Raw genomic sequence first — 12,653 nt, forward strand, 5'->3', positions numbered from 1 at the left:
TAACTTATACCCAAATATTTTTTTCTAAATGGTTAATACTCAAATCCACAATTTAAGATATTTTATCTTAGTTGCAAAAGTAATTAATTATCTACCCACTCACTCAAACTCACTTTTGAGCTTTGAGTATAAGAACTGAATTACTCAACTATCCAATCATCAAATTTCAACTTGACACTTGTTTATAAGATAAAATTATAAAGACTTTTATGGTTTTTGAGAGTTAATAAATGCTATTGGTAACCCTAAAATAAATAAAAATAAGATTTATATATTTCTAAGAAGAAAAGTATGTTAAAGCTTCGTAAAGAAAGTAAATAGCTATTCAACCATCATAATAAATGCAACTTCATGGGTGTGGACTTTTTTTCATAAGCTCAAAATTGGCACTCCAAAAATCTAGAATTTCGACATATCCGTGAATAATTATTCATTGGTGGGAGTCTTGATCTTCAAGGGTGTGAACTACTTATCACGGGCATGAAGCTTGGTCTTCACGGTTGGGACAACTAGGTCGTAAAGTCTTTTTCCAAACGGCCGTGAATCCTATGTCATGTGTGTGAAAGCTAAGTTCACAAGTGGGACTAAAACCCGTGAGGTGGTTATCAGAGCAGGACCCCTTTAGTAGATGTGTGGTTTAAGGATGAACCAGGCGAAAGCTGGTGGACATGTGACGTCAATAGTATCTTTTTCATAGGCAACAAAAAATTCAAATAAAATTAAAGAAATTAACCACAAAATGAATGAACTACAAATCCAACATAAGAATAACAAAATCTTAACCGATTTATTATATCTTTTGATTATTTTAAATGTATCTTTTTTTTAAAAAGAAATCAAGTTTATAAATAAACTAAAAAAATTCAACTACAAAATCAATAAAATATAAAATACATAAAAATTAATAAAAAGTTATCTATTAACAACCTAAAATTATAAATAAAAATGCAGGTATATCAAAAGTGTAATTTAGATATACTTATATACAATAATCATAAAAAGATATTTCAAATATTATAGTAGCATCTTTCGAAAATATTTTAAATAGACTAACAAATAAAATAAAAATAAAACACGTAAACGAAAGAAGTATATAATATCTTCTCATACACGCCTTTTATAAAAAATACATTTCAAGGAGGAAAAACATATTCATTAATGGAGATTTCTCCATATTTTTTAGATTGAAGCTTCTTCAACTCAAGAATAATTTTTTCACCAACAACTTTTCTTCTTTTCGATCGCTTAAGTCAAGAATCCTCACTCATACTTTATGTTTCCTTTAACGACTTTGGAGAATCTCCAGCTGCTGCATGCAACCTCTTCTTATTTGATTTTTTCTTCTTTTCTTCAATACCATCATTCTTATTTTTTCGATTTAACCTCACTAACTTTCTTCTTACCCATTTTATTTTAGAAAAGGAAGGTTTAATCAAATTTCTCAGAATTTGACTATTCGAATTCAAAAAATAACTGAATTTAAACAGTTACCATCCATTAAAAGCTTGTCATTACTCCTAATTTAAAGCAACAAATTAAAAAAAAATTAACTTTCAAAATCACAAACAGATAAACAAAATAAAGTTTAAATTTAGAAAATAGATATATTAAAAGAAAAAGAAGAAAAAAACAGAAACACGTGTGAAATAAAAAAATTAAAGTTAAAAAAACCTTATAAATAAGAAATAAAAATAAAATAACTGTATAAAAAAATTAATACCACATAAAAAATAATAGTAAGCAAAAGATAGTGGCCATGAAATTTCTTCTATAACAGTTGCTAAAACTATGACCCGAGTTTTTGAGGCCGAAGAAATGGAAGTCCAGAGACCACTCGGGCCAATCGACAAAGGAAAGCCCAAAGACTCTAATAGCCATAGATGACTACCGGAAGAAGAAGGCAGCAGAGAGAGAAATAGAGAGAGAGAGACTAACAATCAGTTAGTGAAGAAAGGAGTGGAAAAAGATGAACACAGATATAACAGCATCAGTGAAACCAGAGTACCCAGTAATAGATCGCAATCCTCCATTCACCAAGGTGGTCGGTAACTTCAACTTCCTCGATTACTGCCGTTTCGCCACCATCACTGGCGTCTCTGTCACCGTCGGCTACCTCTCTGGTATTACTTTGCATACATGTATATGGGTTTGCTATAGTTTCATGTATAAATGTGTTTTAATTTGTTATATATATTTATGTTTGTATATAGGGATAAAGCCAGGTATCAAAGGACCATCGATGGTGACTGGAGGGTTAATAGGGCTAATGGGTGGTTTCATGTATGCTTATCAAAACTCTGCTGGTCGACTCATGGGCTTTTTCCCTAATGAGGGTGAGGTTGCTCATTACCAGAAACGTGGTTTCAACAATTAGGGTTTCTTTTTGTTCTTGAATGAAAGAAAATAAAGAACATCAAGAACTGATTTTTGTTTGCATTATGATGGTAATAATTGAATCTGTCAACTTTGCTTCAATTGGATTGCAACTATGATTCTGGACCTTCATTTATTGCTTGATTTATTTTGGTTTCTATGTGTTTGCTATCATTTGTTTCCATTTTATTCATTAGGATTTTGGTTCTTTGAATTTTTCTTGATCACGTTTGCGGTTCAAATTTTGTAAATGTTTCAATTGTTTTAGTTCTATCATATTGTTTCAGAGATTTGTGAATGTGTTAGAACCCAAAATGTGTATTGTGCTATGCCTCTAAAATGCTGAAAGAAGATAGATGAACAGTTGGTTGCATCTGATTTTGAGTTTCTTATGCAATCAGTTGCACAGCGAATGAACATTTAGGTTATGAGACAATTGAAAGTGGCATTGGTTATGAATGTAGCTTAGCAGTAGGAGTAGCATCTGGCATCCAATGTTTACTGTTGAGCAATCTTTAAGAGAGAAGATCTCATTAGGTATATGATAGTATTTCAATATGTTTGTAGTTGGGTATGTTAACTCAGAGGACTAAACGATGGAAGTGGTGAACATGGCTAAGAGTCCAGTTTTTTGTGAGTATGAGTCTCAGTGACCTCTGTTTATGTTAAATAAGAACTACACTTAGAAATATGGGTTAACACTAGTCTGTTATTTTGTGAGACATATTATGTGTTTCACTAGTCTCTTAGTTGTGAGACCTTTGATAGATACATTTAACCTGGATTACTGTAGTTGACCCTGCTACCACTCTGTTGATTGAAGAGGAATATCATCTCTAGCTAAAGTATCAATTTGAAGTGCTTTTAGGCTTACCATATATCTTACTTTCATCTTCCACCATTGATCATTAACTATGCTATCTCTAGCAGAAGCATTAACTTGAAACATGTTTAGGCTTACCATATATCTAAAAGGACTCATCTTCACTCTGGAAATCTCAGGTTTTAGTCAATGTTATTTACAATGGAATTGATGGTATGTTTTACCTTTTTCTCTTTATACGTGGAGTCCTCATCTAATTGATTCTCTTTCATCTCTAGAAGTTGAGTTCTTGAGCAAAACTTTAGTGATCTCTTATACATAATGTAACTTTCAAAAGCAGCATTTCTAGTTTCTAGTGGTAGTGCCGTTTGTTGAAGCATCAGATGGGTTGCTATCCTTAAGGACATATTGTGTTTCTTGATTAAGGAAGGTGTTCATATCTTTGTAGCAGCCATGCCTATGTAAGATAGTATTGAAGCAAATACAGATTAGTCCAAATGCGAAATGCGTGCAATCATACACGCAGAGGTACTAGGAGGACCCTGTTTGGACTAGTGCAGTATCAAATAAATTTTCTCTTGCTCTCTCTTCAAAAAGAAAAAAATTATTTGATACTGCATTAATCCAAATCGATTTGATTCCAGTAACGCATAGTAAATGATGCTAGAAAATGGGATGTCAAATGAAGATAGCTTTTCCAAGAACAAGAACTTGATCAGTGTCCTTTAAAGATGGAGGGAGATTAGCTGCATCCTCGAACAGATGGCTGCCCTATAATTTTTTCAGAAACTGTCATGGGAGTGATCTTATGCTCTAAACATTAATCTGCACGTCTTCAAGCACTTGTCTTTTTTTTTTTTTTCTAAAAAAAATGGTAGGTCCATGGTATTTTGAAGTTCCTTTTCTTCCTCTTCAGGTTTGTAGGCACAATAGCTACAGGACCACTGTAGTAGTAGTAGTTGCTGTGTGCCTTATAGGTCTGAAACAACTACCGGCACTGGAATTTGAGTGTTTGCCATTTTGTAAATTTTTTCCAACTTGACCATGCTTTGTCTTCTTCCTTTATGATATGATGAGGTGCAAGTTCTATTCCAAATAGAGGACTGAGGGAGGAAATAGATGTTATTTCCTAAGACCTTTAAACTATGTTTTTGATTACTTGAATGTTAATCATTTTAATTGTATGTTTATTGACCACCTCTTGTATTCTTTTATGCAGACTCTTCAGGTTAATGAAATTGACCATGTGGGATGTAAATACAAATAACAATCATTTATAAAGTACTGTTAATGCGATTAGATTTGACAGTGAATTAAAAACTTAAGGACCAGAAGTTGCAAGAACAGTCGCTCATAAGTTCTCTTATGGAACTGATCTTGGATGTATACTCTTAGTGATTTTTACAGTTCAGGATTGGCTCTTAAAACACATTAGAAACTCTGTTAAGAAACAGAATATTGGCCCTTTTCACTTCTTGCTTCAATGAAACTGTGCATACAACAAAATTAGCAATAATCACCAAGAATAGCACTTTATATTTTTTTTGTCGGACTGTCTAAGCTTTCTTCCATGCTGTATGAGTTCTTGGCCATAGCAGCAGGGTTGCTGGAATGCTGGCTATCCCACCGAGGGAAATATCCTTCAATTCTATTCTAACTGCAAGTGGTTGAGGCCCATAAATAAATGTAACATATGGTTCATTTAACAATGGAGATTCAAGTTTAGTCTTGTGCACCACAATTAAAATGGAAAAGAACACCAAATCTACTGGCTTAGATGTTAGCCATAATGGCTGCCTTGCCATTATAAAGAACTACATGGGTGGGTCTCTCTGTATGTAGTAGATAGTAAATGATTCGAGTGCCTTATATTTATATATATATAAAAAAGGCTAACAAATAAATATCTTTAGTCTAATTATAATATGACATTTATAAAGAGAGAGTGACATGGCAGGAAATCATAGAGCAAAATTGACATTAAATTTTAGCTGTCTACAAATGCCATACACCCTAAAGGGACAAAAAAGAATTATATGGTTAATGATTAAAAGTCAGCCAAAAGAATCACTCAGAAGCGTATTTAGGGGCCATAGCCCGATAATAGACTCCGGTCAATCACCCATTTTCAAAACCAAAATATAAGCAATTTCTGATAAAATTGATAGATGGATATTTATATACAATTGTAATAGATTTATTACAATAATAATATTTATTTAAGTTATCTTTATATTATTAATTATCTATTACAATTTGTATATAGATATACATGTGACTCCAGAGCATGAGTCGTGTGTTTACATATATTATAGTTGGCCAAGAATAGTTTTTTAATAAACATAAAGATATGGAAAAAGATTATGTATTAATCGTTTTATATTTTTAGATGAATTAGTATATTAAACATGTTAATATTTTCTAAGTGATTGAATATAATCTTTAATAAAGAATAAATTGCCAAAATAATGGATTTTGTTATCCTACCAGTAATTAATTAACAAATATATAAAATATATTAGGCACAGAAAAGCCAGCAAATTTTGCATCATTGAACCAAGTACAACATTGTTGTTCCTATCAGTTTTCGGGGCATTTTGAAAGTACACAATTAATCGTAATAAAAGATGTAATACAATAATTAATATTTTAGTTTAATTACTAATATTGTAATCATTAATTTAATATTTTAATAATAAAATATTATATAATTTTATAATAATTTATAAAGATAATTATTATATTATTAAATATAAAAATAATTCAGATAATATATATTATATAGGAATAAGCATATAAAAATATAATGTGATTTCATTATTTGACAACTTTAAGTACATAGTTTTTCTTTCAGATAAAAAGCGGCATCCGGATGCAAATCGTGATAAAAAAAGGATCTCACTGTTAAAAAGTTTCAATTGGCAATGATTTAATCATCTTCACTTCGATCAACTATTGTTATCACATTTCTCGTATTTGATAATATGAGTTTAAATTTAATAACTCAAAATGTCATTATTTGACTATTTAATCGATATCATCGGATCAATGACTTTTTAAATCCCGATTCAACGGTCAAATATTGTAATTAGAAATTATTAAGTTCCAAACTCATATTATCAAACACAGATAACATGACATTGATGACTGATCGACTTAAAGGTGGTTGGATCCTTGCAAATAGAGAATTTTAACAGTGAGACATATTTTTTGTCACTATTTGTAACCACAAACCTCTTTTTGTCTCAAAAGATCACATACTGAAAATTGTCAAATGATGAAACCATATAGTATTTTTATGTATTTATTCCTATTTTATATTATTATTGTGTTATTTTATTAAATTTGTATTATATAATATATTTAATATACTATAATATACTTATTTATTAGATTATAATTATAATTATTTTTATTATAACTATATAATATTTAACACATTAAATAAGTGTTAAGAATTAAATAATATTATAAGTTCAATTATTAAAATTAAAAATTATATTATCAAATACTTAAAAATAAAATTTTAAATTTTCTAACATAAAATTTAAGAAATAAGTTAATCATCTGTTAAATTAATAAATAAAGAATAGATATCTAATGTATACTATTTTTGGTTAAATATATATCTTTTGTTGTTGCTTATTTTTATTTTATTATTATTTTACATTCTTTTTAGCTTTTTAAAATACTTGCAAATATTGTAAATATTGATTAAATTATTCATTTAAATTTTAATATTGAAAGAAATTGATATTTCATATAGCTCTTCAGAAATGTATTATTTTGAAAATTCAAACAAACTGATCTAGATCTTACATATATTTCAATTCCAACGAATGATGACACTATAATTTTAATTTGATTGATTTTTAATAAATTATATTGCAATTTGCAAGGGTTATTCTATATATATAAGAAATCTTGATTAACAACAAGCTAGAGAAATAATGCAGGCTTGGTGGTTTCCTTTAGGAAACTCACTCGAGGGGTTGAGTGTGTGTAGAGTCTGAAATCTGCCAGTCCACCTAGGTCGAGCAAGAATCCTTCTCTATGTGACCTAGGTGGGTCCAAAAAGAGGAAAAGTTACCCTTCCACCCGGACCAGGCATAATCCATTTGATTATGAACCCAGGCCAGGTGGCACTAAGGGTTAAGTGTAAGGTTGAGTTTAATGTGATTTGAGTTTACTTGTGCTTCTTCTACCTTTTTTTAGCATGTGTAGTCAATGTTTTGATGATGTTTTGAGAATGGTATGATATTGGATTGATGATTGGTTATATGTATAGAAGGAATGTATAAGATTATTTTATCAATATTTGTATTAGTTGAATTATATTATTATTGATATATGTTAAAATTTAGTTGAGTTCTTATATTATATGTTAAGATGAAGTCAGTTATAGTGATTGATGTAAGAATGATCACTGGTAATGTACCTTTAAAACATGAATGCAAGTTCTTGATGAACTATAGCTTGTTCATCCTGAAATGTGAGGAATATGATGTGTTGATATGTTAATGTCTAATATGTGGTTGTGTTCTTATTTTTAGGATTGGAAATAGAATTAGGGATTCTAGTGTGGTTTAATTAGATAATCGAGAGTCAATAATCATCTAAAGAGTTTCATTGGTGATGCTCCGTTTAGTTTAGACTTATATGTTGATCCTAAAGCTAAATAAGTGGTTTTAAATTCTGCACGTCAACTAAGGTGAGTAATATAATATGTATGCTTGTATCTTAGTCCCTTTGCCCTTTGTATTTCATACTTAGTATGTGTGATGAAAACGTAAACATGCATAGTAGTTATAAGATAAACAAAATGCGTGTTGTGATATTATATGATATGTATTTGCATGAGTGGATGAGTTAGGACAACCTAGTTGATGAAGAAATCATCAACCATTATTATAATTGAAATATTAAAAATGCAAGGTATGTTAATAAATATAATTGAAATTATCATGATTAGAAGCTCAGACACTGAACCTTCAGGGGTGATAGGGACCTCCAAATGTGGTAGGAGGTACATAGAGACAGATACTAACCCTTAAGGAGTGACGGGCGCCTGTTGATGCATCATATGAGAGAATTAAAGGGTCAGTCAATAAATCTTAAGTATAATGAGCGCTTTAGTATCCTTAATTAAAGGCTTAAAAGTGGTAAAAGCAATATTCACATTTTTTTTCTTGTATCTTATGCGTTGAGCATCATGAAGATTAGTGTGAATGTGTGTATATAAGTATGTAAAAGATATATTTTGTGAATATTTATCCATTAATACTAGGATATACATGTTATATCATTTACTCAATGAGGCTTGACTCTTTTTAATTATTTTATAGATTAAATGACAGTTAAAAATGAAGCAGTGCATAATCCTTCCATGTGGCTTCTTTATCGAAAATAAACTATTTTAGATTCCAACAGTACTATTTTTATATTGTACTATAGAAGATAATGTTAAGTTGGATAATGCAATGGTATGAAGTTGTGAAATAAATAATAATAATTTGACTAGATTATAAATTAAATAAATTAATATTTTAGATAATCATGATTGTGCATTACTTTGGAGCCTCATTGGTACCATTTGATATTCATTTTGCAAATGGAAGATGGTTGAATAAAATATGAGTTTTGGTTAATAAGAGATTGATATTAATAAATTAATCAAGTGTTATGGCCTTCTAAACTCTAGGTGTTTATTTGAGTTGTGATGAGTGATGTGGAAATTCATTTAGAATGTATGTTTTTAAAGCTTGTTGTGGGCATAGATAGCCATATGCATCTCTTGTGTTCTAGCACTGATCTGGCCTCAGGTTTAAATCATGAAAAAGAAGTTGTGCAATAGGTCCAAATATAAAAAAATTATTCTAAGATGCAACTAAGATACTTGTGAATCTCCATCTCATGGTAAGTTAAAGGATTTGAAAAATGAATTTATGAAAGCCTATGAAGCTCCTGTAATTAGAAAATTTGTAAGTCACTCATCTCAAGCTTTAGAAGATCTGATACAATAAAGAATAACATATGTGAAGCCTTTAATTACATAGTTAGGTCTAGGACTAAGGTTATTATTAATATGATGAAGGATATTATGGTGCATTTGATAGTAAGAATACATGAAACTATTAAGGACATTAATAATTGTAAACATGTCATATTCTCTAGGATACAAAAAAACTTGAAAAGATAAAGAAATTGGTCAAGTTTTGCACTTTGAAGCCAAGTGTGGATAACAAATATGAAGTGAAATTTCTTAAAAAAATTATGAAGTGAATTTGGTTGAGAAGAGTTATACATACAAGGCTTGGGAGTTAAATGGACTCCCTCATTATCATATAATTTCTTGCATTAATCATAAGAGTGAAGACCTCATAAAATGTATAAATGGTTTTTACTTTATGAAAAACTATTTAGCATTCTATCATATGCTTTAATGTCATTAAATGGTTTAAAAGATTAGCATCAAATAAATAAAGTACCAATTTCTACCATCAGTGTTCGTCAAACAGCTCGGTAGGCCTAAAAAAAGGAAGGAAAAGGCTTAAGGAATAGTAGAAAAACTCACATGAATTCCAAAGACATGGATGAAAAAGTATTAAAAACACTTTCAATTTGGATACAACATATGATCTTATAAAGTGTAATTGATTAATCCAAATATAATGGAACAAGTAATGGTGCAAGTAAACCTAAGGTTGCTGTTTTTTAGTTGTCATTGTCATATGCCTTAAATAATCCGTATGACTTAGTTTCTTTAGTTTATTTGTTAAATTTTTGTGTCGATCGAATATTTTTCTCATTTATAGAAAAGAGTTATATAGTACAAAAGTTCTATCTAATTCTAGCAATCAAGGAGATTTACATCATATAAGAGTTCTATCTAATCTCAACAATCAATGAGAATTACATAATATAAGAGTTCTATGTAATCCCAACAATTAAGAGATATACATACTAAGCTTATTTTTGGTGTGCCTATATCATATCTTTATAAGTCTTCTAGTTAAACTTAATCTATTTGCACCATACAACTTTATTAGGCGTGTTTACATCTTGTCTCTACAAGTCTTCTAACCAAATTTACTCTCTCTATATCATACAACTATGTTAGGTGTTCCCACACCTTATTTCTGCAGGTCTGCTGACCTTAATTTCTAATATGCCCCCTCAAGATGGAGCATGGAAGTTTGGAATGCCCAACTTGCTAGCTAAGAATTGAAATGATTGTTTTCCCAAGAAAACTCCTCCATGAGTAAAACTTAGGATTTCTTTTCAACATTGTGCTTGACCTCAACAATATTTAATAAATTTGAGCAGTTTTTGGACATGCAAGTTCTCTATAAATTTCAGTTTATGGACTTGATAGTCCCTTTAAAATTCTTTGCAGTTTTAAGACTTGCAGGTCTGATGCAACCAAGGATGTCATCAAGCCATAGAGCAAGGATCCCTTAGCATATGATGGACCAATGACTCGATTAAGGACTAAGAAGTTCAAGCAAGCTTTGAATTCTTACTTAGAGCATCTTATGAAGATGGTCAACAATAGAGCTTTTAAAGATGACAACAATCTTTGAAGATTGTGAGCTTAATTAAAGTCAAACAAGCTTAAGTCAACAAAGTCAAAGGGGTCATCAAGTTCCTTGTTGTATTAGGAGTCTTGGCCGCATATCTTATCTCATTTCTTTAAGGAGTTATTTGTTTCCTTGTTGATTTAGGAGTCTTGGCCATATCTTATCTCCTTCTTTAAGGAGTTATTTGTTCCCTTGTTGATTTAGGAGTTTTGGCCGCATATCCTAGTCATTCTAGGGTTAGAATTATTTTGTTTTAAACTCTATAAATAGAGCCTTATCTAATTCGGTCAAGAACATTTTATTTTTGAATTTATCTTTTGCTTTGCAAAAACCTAGTGTGTTGCACTTTAATTCTAAAGGTGTTCCTTTTGAATTGCTTGAAATTAAATTGATTTTATTAGTTTGATTTTACATCTATTTGTTTATACAATCTTTTAGCTTATTAGTTTCAAGATTGCTAAACAATTCATCTTGTTATAATTGTTGATCTTAGTTCATCTATAGCTAAGGGTAACAATTCCGTTTAATTACAAACTACGAGTTGATCTTTGGGGCATTAAATTTGACTTATAGGTAAGGGTGCATTCTACTGGGGCGAGATCTTGTCTATTTGATTTACTTCCATCATCAATAAGGGTCTGAATGTATCCTTTGAGTTTAGGCTCGTATCATTTGGAATCAGAGCCAAACTTGCTAGTTTGGTGATTTTTCCTTTCATATTCAATCCATAATTTTCCTCTTAAGTTAAGGATTGTTTCATTGTTTATTAATTGTTTGTTGCTTCGGATTATTAATTGTTAAATCCGTGAGCTTGTTTGTTTATGCTTTGATCATAGTTCTATAAGAAAAAGAATTTACAGAATTATAATTTCCTTGGGAACATCACGTTATTGAGCAAAAGACCATTTGTTGTAAGTTGTGGCCACGCCTTCTTAAGGTTGAACTTCTGCCCCATTTTCTTTTCTTTCTCAATTCTTTGAATTCTCCTATTTTCCTTCTAAAAAATGCATTCTTGGCTCATTGGGTAAAACGTTTTTTATTATAGGCTTGTTTTGTTTCGCATGCTTATGTTCTTTTCTTTTATAAAGCGAATTGTTTATTTAAGTCTTGAAATTAATTTTTTCTGTTGATTGTGTAACTTGTTTATGTGTTAATTGCTTATAAATTAGTTTAATTTTAAAGTCTTTGAATTGAACATCTAATTTTGTGAGTGAAACACATAAGGGAGTGATCCTTTCCTTGTTTGCCATATTTTCTAGATTAAACATGAGTTCTAAGGACAAAGAGCCGATTACTATGGAAGAGCTTACTCAAGCTCTAAAGGGAATTGTTGAACATGTGAATAGGGAGTTTGGTGAACGTGACACGGTGTTGGATAAGATTAATGAATTCTTAGATAGTGAAAAATCTAAGTCATCAAAGGATATTGATGACCTTGAGGTTGAGTCTAGAGGGCCTAGAACAGATTGGGGGCCTAAAATAGATGGTAACTTTAGGAGTATTCAAATGAAAATTCCATCTTTTTATGGTAGGAGTGACCCTGAAGCCTATTTAGAGTGGGAAAAGAAGGTCGAGTGTGTCTTTGAGTGCCACAACTACAGTGAACCTAAGAAGATTAAATTAGCCGTCGTAGAGTTTGCTGATTATGCTGCCGTTTAGTGGGATCTATTAGTGAGTACTAGGATGCGACTTGGGGAAGCTGAAATTGATTCTTAGGTAGAGGTTAAGAGAATTATGAGAAAACGTTTTGTACCTATACACTACCAAAGGGACTTATATAATCAATTATAGAATTTGGTACAAAGGTCTAAGAGTGTTGAGGAATATTGGCAAACTGTGGAGGTAGCGATGATTAGGGCCAATATAGATGAGGACAG

General features: G+C 30.7%; 1 protein-coding gene across 1 annotated transcript; it reads left to right on the top strand.

The window, feature by feature from the left end:
- The first annotated feature begins 1,806 nt into the window (after positions 1 to 1,806).
- Positions 1,807 to 2,531, top strand: LOC8264926 (NADH-ubiquinone oxidoreductase 20.9 kDa subunit). Its single transcript, XM_048370281.1, has 2 exons — positions 1,807 to 2,120; positions 2,211 to 2,531. The coding sequence occupies exons 1-2, from the start codon at positions 1,967 to 1,969 to the stop codon at positions 2,372 to 2,374; spliced, it is 318 nt and encodes a 105-aa protein (XP_048226238.1). The 5' UTR covers positions 1,807 to 1,966; the 3' UTR covers positions 2,375 to 2,531.
- Positions 2,532 to 12,653: the final 10,122 nt, after the last annotated feature.

This window comes from Ricinus communis, chromosome 10 (assembly GCF_019578655.1).
Source record: "Ricinus communis isolate WT05 ecotype wild-type chromosome 10, ASM1957865v1, whole genome shotgun sequence".
Classification (NCBI taxonomy): Eukaryota; Viridiplantae; Streptophyta; class Magnoliopsida; order Malpighiales; family Euphorbiaceae; genus Ricinus; species Ricinus communis.

Excerpts from the sequence above, each read along its gene's own strand:
- LOC8264926 (XM_048370281.1), top strand. The coding sequence starts at position 1,967 with ATGAACACAGATATAACAGCATCAGTGAAACCAGAGTACCCAGTAATA. Across the intron at positions 2,121-2,210 it reads CACCGTCGGCTACCTCTCTG|GGATAAAGCCAGGTATCAAA; the intron begins GTATTACTTTGC and ends GTTTGTATATAG.